This window comes from Acomys minous, assembly GCF_964271855.1.
Source record: "Acomys minous genome assembly, chromosome: 12".
NCBI classification, from domain to species: domain Eukaryota; kingdom Metazoa; phylum Chordata; class Mammalia; order Rodentia; family Muridae; genus Acomys; species Acomys minous.
In genome coordinates, this window is record NC_140493.1 from 51,813,671 (window position 1) to 51,832,025 (window position 18,355).

Here is an 18,355-nt window from a genome sequence, read left to right on the forward strand (position 1 = left end):
CATGTCTGTTTTCCAGCCGGTTCTAAACTGTGCATAGGATACAGCAACACTTGCTTACACCACTGAGAGATTGTTTTAGAGACACCTGAGTGTGGAGCAGAAAGGGGTCAGGCCTTTTATCATTGCTAAAGGATTCTGCAAGGCATTCAAGCTTTTGATATGTATCTAATAAGTTACTTGTAATTCTTTTTAAAAAAAACCAACATGGAACATGAGATACCTTTGAGTTTATTACAGTTTGGTGTGTACGGTGTCTTTACAGAATTATGTTGCAAGACATTTTTCGGACTATCTGGACATAGTGTCTCTCAGGTCTATGTACAATGAGCAAACTAGAGAAACACAGCATTCACCTTCCTCCCATACAACATCTACCATCACATATGTGAATAAAGTGGATACACAACATTAGTATTGAACAAATATTCAGCTAACACTGGGGAATTTTAAATGCTGATAATGTACCATTCTGGACACTTTCCTAGATACTCATTGTTCCAAAAACCTTAAAATTGAAAAAAAAATGGTGATTCCAGAACAAAGTCAACAATTTCCAGTCCTCTTTTTGTTCTCATAAATAAAGTTCTATTAGTAGAAATTCATACTCTGTTAGCACATGTATTGCCTATGGCACATGATGCCTTACTCTGTTGAGCAGTTACAACAGAGAACTCTGTCTCGCAAAGTCCGAAATGTTTTCTATTTGTTTCTTCATAGATAGAGTTTACCAAGCCTTGAGCTACATCATTCACTTGATTCTTGGGTAAGGGAGGCGAGTTCAGGAGAGGACTATGCCTCCTGACTCCCCAGCCATCATAAACACTTCTCTAACATTTACAAAGCACTTCTCTTGTCAGCGGAACCAGGAGATAAACACAGTAGACAGACACGCTCTAACTAGCCTCCAGCTACATGTTCCATCACACAGAGCCATCCCCACCAATAACCCAGGACACCCTAGCCAGGCTGCGTCACAACACCGTGCGGATCTCCTAAGCACCACCAGAGCTGAATGCTCACAAGGCGCTGCAGGGATTGGCCCCTGAGTTGGCTCCTATCACTTACTGAGGAAATGAACGCATTTAAATATTTATTAAGCAACTAATTGAAATCAGGGAGAAAACAGAAAATAATGATTTTTCAAATTAAGTCTTGGCTTTGGAAATACAAGTTTCTTGCTGTGTAAATAGATAGCTATAAGACAGCTATAGAAGATCAATAAAACGCCCAACAATCTAAATATCCCACTCATATATTGCTTCAGAGGAGTTGTTATGTCCTCAAAACATTTAGTAGCAAAGAGTGGCTATTTAGACATCCTGTTTTGTAAGAGTAATTATAAGAGGTGATATTTGGGATCTCAATATCACACTGCTGACCTTCAAGTCACATCAAAACTATGGAAAGTAGTTCTTATGCTTAATTGAAAACAGTAAGAGTACTCATGGTTGGGTGGATTGTATATAACCATATTACCCAGACATCACTGTTTCACCTACAAAAACTTTGACCATATCCTGATTTAATATTTATGGTAATCTATCAGGTCTATGGACAGCTCAAACTGCTCCCATAACTTACCAGGGGTTCCCATGATAGAATCAAAGTCTTATTTAATAGAGTTTAATTCGTAGCGATGTAATGATTTTACAACTGGGCTCAGTATCTTATTCTCCTCAGGCAAACAGTCCATTAGTTTTATTGGGAAAATCTTTTATGGTCTGAGAATCAATAAAAAGCTGCCTACAGTGTTTTCTATCCTGGGATTTATGCATGGGTTGCTTCAAACGGATTGACCGCAGGATGATCCTACAAAGGGCTGTGGGGTTGTCAGTTATTCAATCTCAGTGCTCCGTGGTGAGTTTGGTGTGAAGAAGTAGAAAGAACACTAAACTGATAGTCTTCAAATTGACTTGAGTCCCAAGCTGAACGTTAATTTCCTGTATGCCTTTGTTTACAGGGCATCACTTTTCCTTGCTAGCTAAGAAGGATGTGGTGTTGCTAACTGTACCCTAAGGGGCCTTCTGTACACGTGCCTGCCAGAGATACATGAGCAACAGCTCAACTTCATTCTCTGTGACTGTGCGGCTGAGCTTCCTGCAACCAGATGTTGGCTCTGACTCTTCCATTCATTGCCAACTGCTTCTCCACTCATACTTTCCTTATTCATACAGCAGGTACAATGATTCATCATTTCTCTAACTCTTGAGGCTGAAATGGCCAGAGAGAAGCCGGAAGGAATAAAGGGTATTGATACATGCAATGTATCTTTAAATGTCATGCATTTATGTAACCATCATGCTGCCTCTCAACCTCCATTTCAGCGTTTGGCTTTATGGCATGGAAGCCAGGTGTCGTTCTAGTAGCTTTGTGCAATGAAAAGAATTCTGTTTTAGGGTAAAAATGTGCTTAGGTCAACTGCCAACCTTGCCCGCTATGGTTGGAGACTTTGACCAAGGAATGTCCTTCCTTTCTTATTTTTACCTCCCTCTGAGACGGTTGTGACAGCAGAGCTGTGTCCTGCCTGATGCGCGCGTGAGCACATCACTGCCCGAGGAGGGCTTCTCCACTCACCTGTGGCTGCTCAAACAGACACTACTGCTCTGAGAAAAAGAGATGGAATTCACGTTTAAGGCTTGTTTTCACTGGGCAACTACAGGTCACCAGACAATTACCAGAGTCTTCATTTTAGTGGTAAAGCAATGAGACACCTCGCAGAAGGCAATTTTCCATGCGTTTTCCCTTCAGGAAACCATGGCCTGACCAGAATCTCAGGAATGTGGGGGCTCACAATAGGAAAGTAAAGGAACAGAGTTAGCAAACATGGGGCTCTAAAACGTCCTTAAGGGTCAACTTATGGATGATTCTATCTTGCACAGTACTTACCGGCGGCCCTTGAGGTCCTGGTTGTCCCGCAGCACCCGCCTTTCCATCTTCTCCCTATAAGGAAAGACAAGGCAGAAGACCAGTTTCACAAGCAACTGGATTGAGGCTGGAGGAGCAGCCACATTTTAGGAAGAGGCAAAGCACTGACCATCCAGTCACCCCCAAGACATCAGAAAACCTTCATACTAGTAACTGACTTCCCCAGCTAAGGTTAGGAGGGAGCATCCTGGGACACAGACCAACAGGTGAACTGCTGGGTCTATCTTCTTAGAGACTAGGGAGAGGATTATGTGTGCCAAACTGGGAATGAGGAGAGACATGGGCAAGAAGACGGAAGAAGAGGCCCTGAGATGTGAGAAAGTCGTGCAAGGTGAGCCCCGGGCATGCATCTACAGCACTGTTTTTGGGGGGGCTGATGTCCCTTCTTTCCTTCTTCCTACAGCTTCGTCCCCTTCCCCCAGTCTCTTTCCCATTTCCTGCCCTCTCCCCTAGAGTCACACCCTCCTCCTCCTTTCAGAAATTAGCAGGCCTCCCAGGGACACCAACCAAACACAGCAGAACAAGCTACCAAAAGACCAGGCACACACCATCACATCAAGGTTGGATGAAGTAACCCAGTAGGAGGAACAGAGTCCCTCAAGCATACAGAAGAGTCAGAGACAGTCTATGCTCCCACTGTTAGAAATCCCCCAAGAACACCAAGCTCCTCAGCTACAACATCAATGCAGAGGACTTAGGTCAGACCCCTACAGGCACCCTGATCTCTGTGAGCCCCCATGAGTTCTGGTCAGTTGACTCTGTGGGCCATGTTGTTGTGGCATCCCTGACCTCTCTGGCTCCTCTGATCCTTCCTATCCTCCTCTGTGGGATTCCTTGAGCTCCACCTCACTTTTGGGTTTGCATGGATAGCAGTATGGGGCTCTGCATTGGGAGCAGTTCTTTAGGTGAGTGTAGGTAAGCTACATGTGATCTCTAAGCTTGGTTTCTTTCTCCGTGAAAGTGTGGAGATGGTCCACACCCTAAGAAGATGAGGAATCTTTGAGGTGACTCAGAAGGGTGCTTAGTACAGGACAGATGGATTGGCTCAGACAGAAGCTCAGACTCAGAATTCTGTGTATATATCCTGCCTCTTGGCTCTGCAACCCAGTGCAAGATACTCTGCCCCTCCGCATCCCAGTTCCTTTGGGAAGTGAAAAAGAGAGCAACAACCGTACGTGGGTTGAAAAATGCAACATAAAGAACTAGCCATCACCAAAAACACCCTGAGGACTCTACAAAACGGGCCACTTAATATCACATGTCTACCATGCATCTAAGCAACAGCCACAGCAGTTATTGACTAACCATGGAAGCATGAAGAAACAAGTTCTCACAGAACTTTCCTGATGACTATTCAATGGCCTTTGACTGATGTAGGAGCTAGGCATGTTTTAGGAACAGAGCTAACCATACAATAGCCTTGCACCTCACTTGATGTTCTAAATATGGCTGAGTTTCTATGGTTTGCAAGTCCCTTGAGCGGAATGCTATCTGATTTGCCTGCATCACTTAGGCTAGGTAAGAAGCAAGGTAATATTCATAAACTAAAGGGACATCAACAATATGTAAACAAATAGCAAGAGTGTATCAGTGAAATGACATGTGTAATCCAAAACAACCAAAATAATGCACTTTCTATCTCAAATCTGGATTTTTCTATACAAACTTGGCAAAGGTTTCTTCCCTCACACCCTGAGCTTTGCAAAGTTGGACTCAGCAGCATAGCAGGAAAGTGGTGAAGGATTGATCTGGTGGAAAGACACTGACTGAGAGCAGAAATGATGGAAGAGCTCTGCGGGCTTGGAGACTAGATCATGGAATAGGACCTTCTAAATAATAAGCATGTGTGTAGAAATGGCCAGGCTGGTTACTTCTCTGTTCTTGGGTTGCTTCTGTGGGACCAGCCACTGGACCTCAAGGCTGACTCATCACCTAAGTGCCAGTACAGCAGGACAAAGTGTGCCATAAAACAGAAGCTCAGTAAGCATTTACATAAGCTGAAGGCATTACCCAAGTACACTGGCTTCTGATTGCAATTGCCTCGGTGTTTGGTGTCTCAGACTCATCACTTAGCATGAGAACCCAAAGCCAGGACCTGTGCCTTATGGTTGTCAAGGAGATCTAAGTTATAGCCATTTCTGGCTAGGGGGTGGTGGTGGTACTAGGAACTATTAGGATGGAGAAGGGAAAAAGGTTTACCCCTGTGTCCATTTTGTGTGATCCTCATCTATGGAATACGTTTGGAAGTTAAGACTATAATCACAATAAATTATTCACCAATGAACTCATTTTTAATAAAGCTGTCTATCATGTGGTCCTCTTTGATTAGTGTGGGTGCCTCTCCCTAGTATCCACTGTAATCCTACATTTGTTAGGATTTTCTTTGCATGGCTTTTGGATCTAACAATAAAATAGGTGTGCTGGTTATTTTTATTTATTTATTTTTGGTCAGCTTGACACAAGCTAAAGTCTTCTGAGACTCCATCAGATTGGCCCTTATGCATGCCTTCAGAACTTTTCCTGACTAATGATTGCTAGTCCTGCTTAAAGCAGCACCACCCCTGGAAAGGTGGTCCTAGGTCCTCTAAGAAAGCAGTCTAAGCAAGTTATAGAGAGTAAGCCAGAAAACAGAGTGATCCATGGTCTCTCTTTCAGTTCTTGCCTCCATGTTTGTGCCTTGAGTTCCTGCTCTGACTTCCCTCAGTGATGGAATGTGACCTGGGATGTGCGAGCCAACTAAATCCTTTATTCCCCATGTTGCGTCCGGTAATGGTGTTTTTTTTCTCCTTTATTAATTTATTCTTGTTACATCTCAATGGTTATCCCATCCCTTGTATCCTCCCATTCTTCCCTCCCTCCCATTTTCCCCTTATTCCCCTCCCCTATGACTGTTCCTGAGGGGGATTACCTCCCCCTGTATATGTTCATAGGGTATCAAGTCTCTTCTTGGTAACCTGCTGTCCTTCCTCTGAGTGCCACCAGGTCTCCCCCTCCAGGGGACATGGTCAAAGGTGAGGCACCAGAGTATGTGAGAAAGTAATATCCCACTCTCCACTCTACTGTGGAGAGTGTTCTGAAAGCAAATACAATGCAACATAATTTACTAAGTAAGATTATAAATCTTGAATTTTAAATTTCTATGCAGTTCAATGACAACAAATTACTCAGTCCCTATCATTTCCTCCATAAAAGCACATAGCAGAACAAGGTAGCAACTGAGGCTGGGGAATTAAAAAAGCGGTTAAAAATCCTAAATTATAGGAGTGGGGGTGATTGCTGCTGCCAAAGATTTAAAGTGAATTTTCCATTCTTTGAAACGACTGGACTTCTTACGAACTTGGTGTAGAGGTTCCTATGAAGGGCCAACTGCTGCTTCGTGCTCTCACATGACTTCATTAAACAAATACTTTTTTAATGTTTAATTATTTTCAATTAATGAACATAACTGGACATCAATGGGCTGTTATCAAGGGTAGAAGAGACGGTTCACTGTTTAATGAGTACTTTCTGCTCTTGAAATGGACAAGGGTTTGGTTCCCAGTATCCATAGAGCATCTTACAACTATCTGTCACTCAGTTTGAGGAGCTCTGATGCCCCCGTCCTGGGCTCTGTGGATATCCTCATGCACATACACGCATACATGTGTACATACATACGTGAATAGACACACAAGCTTTAAAACAACAGAGCAAGCTTAATTTCATAATTTTAACTTCATAATCCAAAATGGCTCTCTCTCTCTTTCAAAAATGTATTTAAAAATCCTGGCTTCTGTTTGGCACAGCTTCCTTTTCAGTGGGCTTTGAGCCATTCCGAGTAGCCTTATTTGCAAGGGTCTGAGGGAGTCTCATGGAGAAGCCATGGGTATCTCTGGGGTCCAGGGCTCAGCAGGGACAGTAATTGCCGCTGCTTGTTGCCATGGCTACCTTCAATGAATCTAGGAACTGCAACTGCAGTTGGCTCCAAGCAGAAAAACAACATGACTAATCTGTGGGAATAGAAAAATGTTGTGGCTCTGTGTCAAGGTCCTGGCCACAGCTACTGCAAGAGCAAAGAAAGTATTTACTTAAGTGGCACAATAAATTGAATTGTTTTAATAGTACATGTCTTAGCTATCAAAATGCCGGAGAATAACTATAAGTGGTTAAAAAGAATAATAGTGAACAATAATTTATAATTATTAGTTATTGATTGCAGAATATTAAGGAGAATCTGGGGCTTTATGGGCATCCTCAAGTTCGATGTAAAGAACATTTTTACTTGAGGTCCTAACCTTGAAATACTGGCTTTGTCATCCCTTGCCAGGGACCCTCCAGGCCAAGATCACCCCCGAGCACCCCATCCTTCAAGGCTACTCAAATCTCTCAATACTCATGCCATTCACTTCCTTCTCATCCCTGGGTGCTTTAAAGGTAAACCTATCCCTTAAAATAAGTCCAGTAGGATGCAATCTCCATGTAGCATACACACATGCCTTAAATGCCAGAAACCAAGGGACAAAGGCCATTAATCTACTTACTGGTAGCCCAGGATTTCCTGGTGGGCCCACGAAGCCTGGAACTCCAGGGTGGCCCTAGAAAGACACACAAGATAATTCTTCCAAAGTGACTCATAAAAAAAAGATTTCTGCTTGGACCAAAAATACAAGTTTCAAAAGCCAACCTAGAATCTGCCTCCTAAGCCCAGTGACAAGTTTGGTCTGAAGACTCTGACCACAAGAGGTCCTTTTTTCATATATCTTTAGTGACTCCATAAAGAAAGTTCTCGCGATATTTATAAAAATGATAATGTCTTGAAGGAGTATTTGCTTCGGTATTATCAGGGTGGGGGAAGGGCACATGGCAGTGGCTGAGGATGCAGGTAAAACAAAAGAGAGATGACATCTTAAGGCTCTTATATCTAGATAGAACTGGAAAAATTGTTGTTGTTGCTATTGTTATTTTTATTTTATTTATTTTATTTATTTTTTTTTTTTGAGACAGGGTTTTTCTATGGAGACTTGACTGTCCTGGACTCACTTTGTAGACCAGACCGGCCTCAAACTCACAGAGATCTGCCTACCTCTGGCTCCCTGAGTGCCGGGATTAAAGGTGTACACCACCATGCCTGGCTGGAAAATAATTTTCATTATGCTCCCAACCTTGTAGATATGCATATAGTGTATGACATTAAAGAAGAAATAAAAGAAAATGCAGTGGGCATATACATTTACACAGAGTTGTCACTTCGGCAAAGGCTTGGTTCCAGGGTATCTTCCCGAGGACACCAGAATTCTGGGGTTACTCACTCCCTTATATAGTATGATCTATGCTTCATACACACACCTGTTCATATACTTCAAACTATCCCTGGACTACTTGTAATACTTAATGCAGTGAAATACTAAAGAGTTGTTATCACATAAAAACAAAATCGTAAAAAAGTTTTCAGTCATGGTTTATCCTATGGCTATCAAGACCAAGAATTTAAAGTTCTCTCTCTCTCTCTCTCTCTCTCTCTCTCTCTCTGTGTGTGTGTGTGTGTGTGTGTGTGTGTGTGTGTGTGTTTGTGTAAGTGTTCATGCACATGTATAACCATGCATGTACAGACCAATGAACAGACCCCAGTAACATCCTTTAGGTGCCATTGACCTTAATTTTTTCGTCTCAGGGTTCTCATTGCTCTGGAATTTGCCAAGTAGGCAACACAGACTGGCCAGAAAACTCCAAGAGTCCTGTGTATGTGCCATCGCAGTGCTGGGATTACAAGTTCAGGCCACCCCTGGCAAGCTTGTTAATTTATTTTCTTTATGTGGAAGTGGCTGGGAATGAGGTAAAAACAAGAGGGATGGTATCTTAAGGCCTTTATCTCTGGATGGAACCTGAAATTTGATATTTTATACTCCCAACCTTGCAGATATGCATAGAGTGTCCCTTTAAAGAAGAACTAAAAGAAAATAAGGTGGGAGTCAACTCCATACCACATGTGTGTACATGTGTACCTCCTTAACAGAATAAGCTTGGGAAATTTAATTGTGACATCTATACTTTGACAGTATTAAAGAAATAACCGATTTCCACATGTGAAGTCTCTTCTGAGTTACAGAATGAGCCGTTCATTTCTTTATAATGTAGATTTTAGCATCTAACATTTAGTCTGGTACAACAGTATTAAAATTCAAAATAATACCAAAGAAGTCCTTTCTCTCTCACACCCCTCCTAACCTGCCACTGGAAAGCACAAACAGTACTCAGTACAAGGCATAGAGCGCTTGTTGCTGATATGCCACCCTTGGCCACCCTTAGCATGATGACCCAGATACCTCTGCTTCTCCAAACACAGGGAAGCAAACCTTAAGCACAGCTCTCATGGTGGCTGCTCAAGGATAGATGTCCGGCTCATCGTCTCACCCTCGGCTCACTCTATCAGTTACGCCCTCAAGTCAGGACCCACCCTTGCTCATTTGTATCTCAGATTCTGGAGCACTGTCCAGCAGGGAACTGGTTACTGTGAGCACTGGGGCTAGATGCAGAGCAGTGTGAAAGCAGAAAGGGAAGGCTAGTAGAGTGTGAGAAAGAGACAGGTAATGATGGCAGTGGTGACAATCCACAGGAGCCACCGAGAAAGCGCTAAGGCTGTGCAGAATTGGCCAGCGCTACTAGTTGGGGGACGGCGGTGAAGCAGTACTCCAGGTCGGCATGAAGGACGGATCTTCAGTATTGGCGCCATCCTCCCATGTGTTAGGAGAGAGGTCCAGCTAGGCTGAGTGGGCACCGACCGGCTCAAGGACTGCTATGAAACACTTTAAATAGTACCATGAGAGTATAAAGGCGGCGGCCTCAAGAAATGGTGGGAGGGATAATGAGGTGTTTCCTAGAGAAAGAAAATCACTTCAGTAAGGGAGAAGCATGCGCAGTCTGCCGGGGAGGGGAAAATGGAAAGATGGCGGCTCCTCAGACAACTGGGAGATAGATGAGGACGAGAGTCAGCAGAAAGATGGAGAAGGAAAGCAAGAGTCAAACTTTCCTCTTCAGGCACAGAAAAGGCAAGGGTGGCATCAGAAGCAGTGGGTGAACACTGCGGAGTGACGCCTTTCTTACAGTGCTAGCTTCTTCATGACAGAAATAGGCTGTACCTGGTCGCCTTTCTGTCCCACCTCACCCTCTGCACCACGCTCTCCTTGGCTTCCCTGGGAAGGAAAACAGAAAAGACAAGTCAAGTCACACTCATGGCAATGCATCTGTACTTGTATCATAAGTATTGGGAATACAGGTGTGAGCCACTACACATGGCTTTTATATATTATGTTTATATATATATATATAAAACAGGCTTTTATGCTGTATCCAAGGCTGGCCTGGAACTCACTATGTAGCCTAGCCTGGGCTCACACTTTTATCACCACTCCTGCCTCGGCCTCCCAAGTGCTAAGATTGCAGAAGTGAGCCGCTACACCAAATGTACTTACTGTATTAACAAATGTATTCCACTAAAGATTGTTAAGCAGTAGCACTTCAGTTCCTTGAAAATAACCAGCTTTGCCGTGAAGAGTCCTTGACAGTGAATCAGTCTAGCACTGCTTTCCTTCCTGTCCCTCCTCATCTCTGCACCCTAAAGCAGGCCAAACCTCTTCCTAGATGTCAATTTATCCATCCAGGATTTGGGGGTGGGGAAAATTCAATGTTAGGGTGTCCAGAGACCCACATTTTTCTCATGAGATGTGACGTCCAGCCCTCTTTCCGCCCAGCTCACTCTGACACACAGCAGCTCACTGATGCCATGGTTCCTTGCTAATGACAACTCTTTCAGTCCCTAGACTGCGCTGTGAAGGTTAGATGAATCGATGCTTATAAAGTGCTAGGTGCCATTGTTTAGAGGAAGGAAGAAAATGGTTCACGGGGGGGGGGGGGCATCTTATTCTGACACCTCCACATGCTATTATATCTAGGTGTCTAAAGTTGGCACTCTGTCTGCAGCCACTTTATAATCAAAGAAGTGCTGCATACTGCCTCGCTGACATTCAGGACAATTGGCCTTAAAGGTAAATGTATTCTTTTCAAATCCCAATTCTTCCACCTAGCTGCAGAGTGGTTTCAACAGTCAGCTGGCAACAGTAAAAATGCCAGCATCTCAGGTGACCACAGTTGTCCTTGTCTCTGTGCCCACTGCAGCCGAAGATCTGCACAAACAGCCACCCCCAAGCATGACTCACTTCCTTCCAGAAAGAGATCTGACATTTCTGGAGCCCCTGCCCTGCTAGGGCACTCTGTCAGGGCCTTCCACAAAAGACCCTGCTACATGCAGCTCTTTATCTATACGCTGACCTCATGGCTAAGTATGTAATATGATTAAGACATCTGATTCAGCCATTGAAACACTTTTGACCTTGGCTTTTGCAGACTGATAAGAAGTCCCCCCCCCCAAAAAAAAAAACCTGGGCTAAGAACAATGGCACTAGCTATAATCCCTTCAATTAGGCAGGGAGGACAGGAGGCGAAGGGGTTCATGGTAATTTTCATTTACATAGTGAGTTCCAGACTAGTTTGGGAAATGTGGGACTTTGACATTTAAAAAAAATAATCTATCAATTAGCAGGCTTAATCATCCACCTAAGGTCACAGAGCATAAAAGCAAACTCCAAGACCTAAGCCAGGTCCTAGGTCTGAAACTGTCTGATTATCAAATATCCACAAAGTTAATACCCTGACTCTTTTTCTGAGGCAATGATGCCCAGTCTGTATGGTTTCTGGTTCCCTGAGATTTACTTGATGGTGCTGAAGACAGATCAACCGTGTTGACAGCAGATGAGGCACATGGTTGTACATTAGAAACACAGCCATCAAAAGACAGGTCTAAGTCCCGCTTTCTCAGGGCCTTTATCCTTCCAAAGCGACAGGCTCATTTTACTAGCAGGGCTCTCTTTAGATGCTTTATTGATGAACCTTTCCAAATGCCTCATTCTTGCTTTGCAACTCAACCCTACACAAAGAACTACAGGCATCTAAGGAGTGCTGAGAGGAGGAGGAGGAGCAGTCTTCCCTGGGTAAAAGCATTCCAAGTGTATCAAATGGTAAACCCTAACAATGTATATATGAGTAACATTATACAGACTGAGCAGCTTATACTTAGGAATATGTATATGTACATACATATATGAATGCAGTAAAAAATTAATGAAAAAAAGAGAAGAATTTGAAGGAGAGCCAGGAGGGAGTATTTGAAGGGAGGAAATGGAGGAAGGGAGAAATGTTGTGATTATAATCTCATTTTTTTTTTATTTTTAAAAAGAAGCTATATTGGGCACATTTTGCCTGATATCTCTTTCAAGTAGTCAATCATCACAGAATATCAGTAAACCTGTTTCTATATTAAAATAAATGAACAAATGAGTGAATAAGTAAATAAAGAAATAGCAAGGGACCATATCATTCCACACGCACACGGTTTTCTTAAAATGCTTGTGTCTCTGTTACTTTTGCATGGCTGTGACCAAAATCCTGAATTATTTATTTTGGTTCGCATCAATCATAATGGCAGAAGCAACAGCATGAGAGAGCAGAAAAGTTTGTATCAGAGAAGCCATGAAGTAGAGAACGAGGGCACAGGAGGGATCCAGGGCAAGGCATACTCCAAGGGCCTGATGACCTGCTTCTCACGGCTGTGCTTTATCACAGCAATAGAAAAGTAACTAATACACAAATATTCTGCCTATTTATTGCCAGGAACTCAATTAATTTCTTTCTCTGAGCCTAATAATCATCTCTCTGGAATTTAATAAACAAGGGAGAAAATAAGCCTCCCTTTTCCAGTTCCTGCTGGAAGGCAGGCAACTAGCACTGCCAGCAGTCTGGATCACAGGCACGAAATCAGCCCCTGTGACAAAGACTGGAGATGCCTGTATAATGCCCTTGATTCGGCAGGATGTAAGGCAGCTAGCTTACTGTGGAACACCAGGTACCTGGCCTATCTGGAGTGAATGTGGCTGAAGAACTGGGGTGAGGTGGGGTGGGGTCACCATGTCCTCTATCTTTGTACCAATTAGCACTTCCTGAGGCATCCATGCATGCTGAGGTCAACCCTACAGACGGGCTACCTAAGACTCAAGCTGTTCTGAATCTCCAGCCTCCTCCTACTCAGGCTGTGGTGCACACTGAATTCTGGATCAGCGTTTGCATGGTGAGAAGATTGTTTCTTTGTCTACCTTTGAGGGGAGGCTTCTTAGGTTGGAAGGAGACTTTGATCTGCTTTTTAATACAATTATAAATTAATGTAAGCCATCATTCGGAAACCATGGAAGCGTTTTGTTTGTGCTTCCGTTATTTAGAGCCTGCCTTTGTGCTGTCCTTTGCAAGTCACATCTGCTGGATCTCCTCATGGGGTCTGTGAGCTGTGGAGGAGAGGGCATGAACTCTTCCAGCTCCTCTCACAGAAGGCCCAGCTGTTTGGTGCCTAGAAAACATCCCCCAAATGCACAGTAAATCCTGCCTAATCCCTCAGTGCAACTAAAATCCACCTCTTCAGGAGGCATCACAGGTCACTTCTGGTCCCATGACACTGGTTTCTTTAAATGTGTCTATTCTTCTCCAGACATCTATTGTGTTTGTTATTAAGTTCAGTGACCTTAGCACCTGGAGGACAACCACAGTCAGGTGTATTAAATGCTTCCTACATCCTGGACTTTAAAAATGTTGTTTTGTTTGGTTCCTAGACACTCCGTATCACTCTAGATTTTCCAACTAGAGTTATAATCAGGGTTTGGGATACTAAAATCCATGAGCAAAAGCATCTGTCCAGTCAGCATCTTTAAATAACAAACTGAAGATTCAGAGAAGTTGACAGAACGTCCAGTTATTGTAATTAGTAAGTCAATTCATTCAGGTACCAGAAGGCAGGGGAGTTTGGAGAGATCCCAGCTTCCAAAGGCAAGGCTGTGTCTGCCAGTGTAAGAGCCTCCAGCCACACCACCTTCTCTGTATTCTCCCACCAGATTATTGGGTTTTTCCCTCCATCAAGAGAATGGCCTATATCTGACCTCTCCCTGTACTACCTGACTTGTAAGGAAGATGTTAAAGGGAACATGTAGCGATACTGCCCAGGACTGAGCACCTGTGGATGGTGGATGTGCCTGCTTATAAAGACGTTATTGAGCAAAAGGCCCTGGTGACCTCTAAAGGATTGGGTTCTTATACACTAGCTGCCAATAAAAACAGCAGTTAAGTACTACCTGTCTCCTCAGAATTACCTATGACTTCCCAGAGAGGATGTCTGCTTTCTGGGGTATCTCCACATCCATTTTAGGGTCCCATTACACACACATGACCCGGTTGAAGATGTGCACTGAGCAGGAAATAAAATGCATTTCAGAGGCAGCTGTTAAGCCATCACCATTACCATGCAAGAGAAGCTCTTACAGATGATTGAAGAAACACGTGTTCCCATGACTGCCATCTTACTCCTTACTCCGTGTTCTTCTTCTACAAGGATGGTGAGCATAAGAGCACCCAGTCTCTGGGCCCTGCCCCTTCAGTTTCTAAACTACCAAGATGGAGCTTTAACGCTATCCGTGGTGCTGAGTTCCTCAGCCCCAGCCCCACCTTCTGCAGACAGCCTCCACACAGAGGCATATAGGGTGAATCACAGGAGGCTGCTGGCCAGATACTGAGTCACAGCAGCAAACCGAAGAGCTGGGCCCTCTTGGCAATGCAGGGAGACCAGTGAACACTCAAGGTCTTTACCAACCAAAGGATGCTAACCAATCATTGCTTCTCTGTCATGGGCAACATTTTCTGCTGACAAACTCATCTCTGTGTCCATAAATCGTGCAAAGATGTTGTTTGACGGGTGAGGATACACAAGGGAAGAAACAAGTCTGTTTTGAGGCAAGTGGCACGGAACAAGTGAAGAGGACAGAAAATGGAAATCAAGAACAAGGACACCAACCTGTGTATACTCTAAGGAGGCATCAAGTTCTCCTCGACTCATCCATCGACAGTGTACGGCGGCAAGGACAGGCTATGCCAGGGGTCTTAACTTCAGCCTAGAATAATGGAGCACTGCTCTCCAATAGAAGCTGTGATGGTGACGGTGTTGCTATTAGAGTAGCTAGAAGTGTGATGAACTATAGACTTGCGGGTCAGCTTCAGCTACACTATCTGCAGGCTTGGTTCCTTGGTTGCTAAACTCTGGTTTCCTTATCTGTACAATGAAACGGTCTCCCTCACAGGATCATGTTGAGCACAGCAGGAGGCCATATCACATAGTCAGAAGCCTGGTCCTAAGGACACTGTTACGAGGAGTTCTCCATAAGCCCAAAGACTTTTCAAGGTCATCACCAGTTACCAAGTGGAGGAACAAGAGCCTGGGCTTTCAGACACAGCACTGAGCTTTGTTCTTTTTCTGGCCACAGCTCTTTCAAAATGTTTAAAGAGCACCCTCCCTTGGAATAAATAGTAAGAGAACAAGAATGGAAACATTGTTTCAAAACACCAGTGCTTCCTGCTAAATTGAGATGACAGAAAAAAAAATAGTCTGTTTCCAATACAGGAGATGCAATGGTTTAATTGATTCTCGCTTGCCTCTGGACAAAGGCTCCTTCTTGTTAGAGGTAAGCCTTGCAGCTAGCATAATGGCAGCAAAGGTCAGCTAAGAAACAGCTGAAGTTGCTGCACAGAGTTCTCCAGGGGAGGTCTGCATGCAGTGAGTAGCGGGACATTTGGTGATGCTACTATGTTGGTATTGCTCCATGTAAAACTGCCCTTGGCAAAATCTCCTGGTCTGTGTACAAAGATAACTAATAATGGAAGGTTTTGAAGCCAAACTCTTTTTCCTTTTTAAAAAATTAATTTATTCAGATTACATCTCAATTTTATCTCCTTGTTTGTCTCTTCCTGTTCCTCCTCCCCTCTCTCTATCACCCTGTTCCCATCTCCTAGGTCTGTGACCGAAGGGGCCAAATTCTTAACTGAGACAAAACCATCTAAATCTTGATAAAGTGTACGTACGGACCACAAGTGGTACTCATCTCAACCTAGCCAGGCACGGGCTAGGAGACTTAGCTATTTCTCATCGTGATCTGTCCGCTGATTTTGGTCAGACCTCTTGGCTTTTACTTGTTTGATTCATTGCTTTGTGGTAGTAGTAAGAGCGCAGCTGTGAGAGTGCTGGCTGCTCGTGCAGAGGCCCTAGGTTCATCTTGCTGTACTCACATGGCAGCTCACAACTATCTGTAACTAGGACTAGAGGATCCAATGGCTTCTTCTAGCTTCCACGGGCACTTTGTACATGTGATGTACATACTTAGACTCAAGTGACACATTTATATACACAAAATAAACATGAATTAATCTAAAATAATTCTACACCATATGGAAGGGCCGAGGGTGTAAAGCAAGGCAGACACTCACCTTTGCAAATTTTTTACATGTACTTATTTATTTTGGGTAGTGGTCAGAGGACCACTTTCAGGAGTCCAGTTTCTCCTTCCACCCAATACAGGATCCAGGGGTCAAACTCAGGCCACCTAGCTAGGTAGCAAGTGCTCTTACCCACTGAACCATCTCACCAACCCAAGCTCTTTGATTAGAAAAAAAACTCAGTAGCCAAGATTAAAGTACAACCCCAAGCAACATTTTTTAAAAATCTAAAATCAATTAATAGAATCCAAATGAAGAGAATTTTGAAATGTAACCAAACGGGGCTTCTGAACATCTGGGACTAGCAGAAATGGGGTGAGGAGCCAAGTGGGGAGGTGGTCTTGCCTTTGTTTAAATTTTGATTTTGTTGTTGTTCCTTTTGAGTCTACCATGTTCATTTCAAGTTTCCCAATGGTATTACATTAAAGTGGTTTTTTTTTCCCATCTTGGTTACTGAGTTTTCTGGCTTCTTAGATTTTATATCTACCATCTTTCTGGCCCTTCCACAGGCTGTGACCCCAAGGGCTGAAACAACAATAAACTGAGTCTGTAAGTTACCAGGTGCGGATGACAGCATTTTATCTTCAGTTGTCATGGTGACACTCCCCAGTTTATTAAAACAGGAAGGCAGAGAAGTTAAGAAACTCTCCTAAGGTCATCGGCCAAGAGTCCAAGCCCATGTCTAGCTCCTAACCTCACATCCTTGTTACCCACGCTATTAGAAGAGTGACACTCCATCCAGACAGGACACAAAAAGAGATGCAAAGAACCGGCCCTCCCTCACTACTAACACGGAAGACACAGGGGACCAGAGAGTACCAAGTATTGAGGGGGACAAGGATGCGAGGTGAGTCTACCTCTCATGTCCCTATCCCAGCTCTGTGAATTCTCTTCTTGTTGCTGAGCCCTGACACCAACAGCCTCAGTGGCTCCAGGCTAGTAGCACTTGCTCCAACAGGCAGAGCACATTTTCCTGCTTGCTCCTTGCTTGAGACTCCCTGGTGGCCTCTTTGCATCTCTGTGGCTTCACACAACTATTTTAAATGTCTGCTTCATTTTCCTATGAGAGTAGCACAGAGCCCACATTTATGAAGCACACTCCTCACTGCTTTTTAATTGATCATGTTATTTTATCCATCCTATAACTGAGTGCTAGTACTCCCTTGGGAGCTGTTTTATCCTATGCAGTGAATGCGAGGTGTCTGATACCACATTCACTATTATTCAGTAAGTACCACACATTCTAGCGCCCTCAATGGTCATACTGTGCATAGCAGGTGTTTGAAGATGGGAAACTGAGGCCCACAGCCTGCACTGAGCTTTCCAGGTCACTAAAGAGTCAGAAACGCAACCTGGAGACTGACTTCCCAGATGTTAATACCATTAGGCATTACTTGCCTCAAACTTAGATGAAGCAGTGAGGTGGGAGACTATAGGCTGTTTATGGGATTCACTGACCTGTGGTCCAGCTACTCCTGGAGGGCCTGGGAGGCCTTGGGGTCCAGTATCTCCCTGTAGCAGAGACAAAAGGACATAGAAAATTAAGAATATATAATTGCAAGACAAAGCACAAGGTGAAATCATCACCAAACATCAGCCTTACAAGGCAACCAGACGCTTCCTCATATATGGGCAAAAGGTGTAGGCAGGCGAGGGTATCAAATGTGGCCATAAAATCATAGGTCTAACCACCACTAGTATGTCTAGCTAGTAATGACGTGGTATCTAGTTATCAAGGTGGCCCAATACCACCCCACCTGACCCCCATGCCCACGTTCACATAATTGCTGCCTGTGACCAACAGTGGGAATTAATAGTGGGCTGCCTTTGCAATCAGAGTGAAAACTGTCTAGCTTCTGCCTTGTGCCACCTCCTTCACGTTTGCTCCTTGTTTAACTACTCATTTGAGGAAAACCAGCTTCCTAGTCTTAACCACATTGGACAGCTGCCTGGCACGGTCATGTGGGAAGATGGACTGGAACAGTGTGAAGCCCAGCACTAAGCTGAATGCCCTGGGTGGACTTTGACCGACTGTCAC

General features: G+C 43.9%; 1 protein-coding gene across 1 annotated transcript in view; it reads right to left on the reverse strand.

Moving 5' to 3' along the window:
• The window catches only part of COL22A1 (collagen type XXII alpha 1 chain), a 246,003-nt gene that overhangs the window by 41,667 nt on the left and 185,981 nt on the right, over positions 1–18,355 (reverse strand). The window contains exons 46-49 of the mRNA XM_084747922.1: positions 17,776–17,829; positions 10,041–10,094; positions 7,446–7,499; positions 2,887–2,940 (exon numbers count right to left, since the gene is read on the reverse strand). Of these exons, the coding sequence (XP_084604048.1) occupies positions 2,887–2,940; positions 7,446–7,499; positions 10,041–10,094; positions 17,776–17,829 (216 nt within the window). The remainder of the gene's footprint in view (positions 1–2,886; positions 2,941–7,445; positions 7,500–10,040; positions 10,095–17,775; positions 17,830–18,355) is intronic.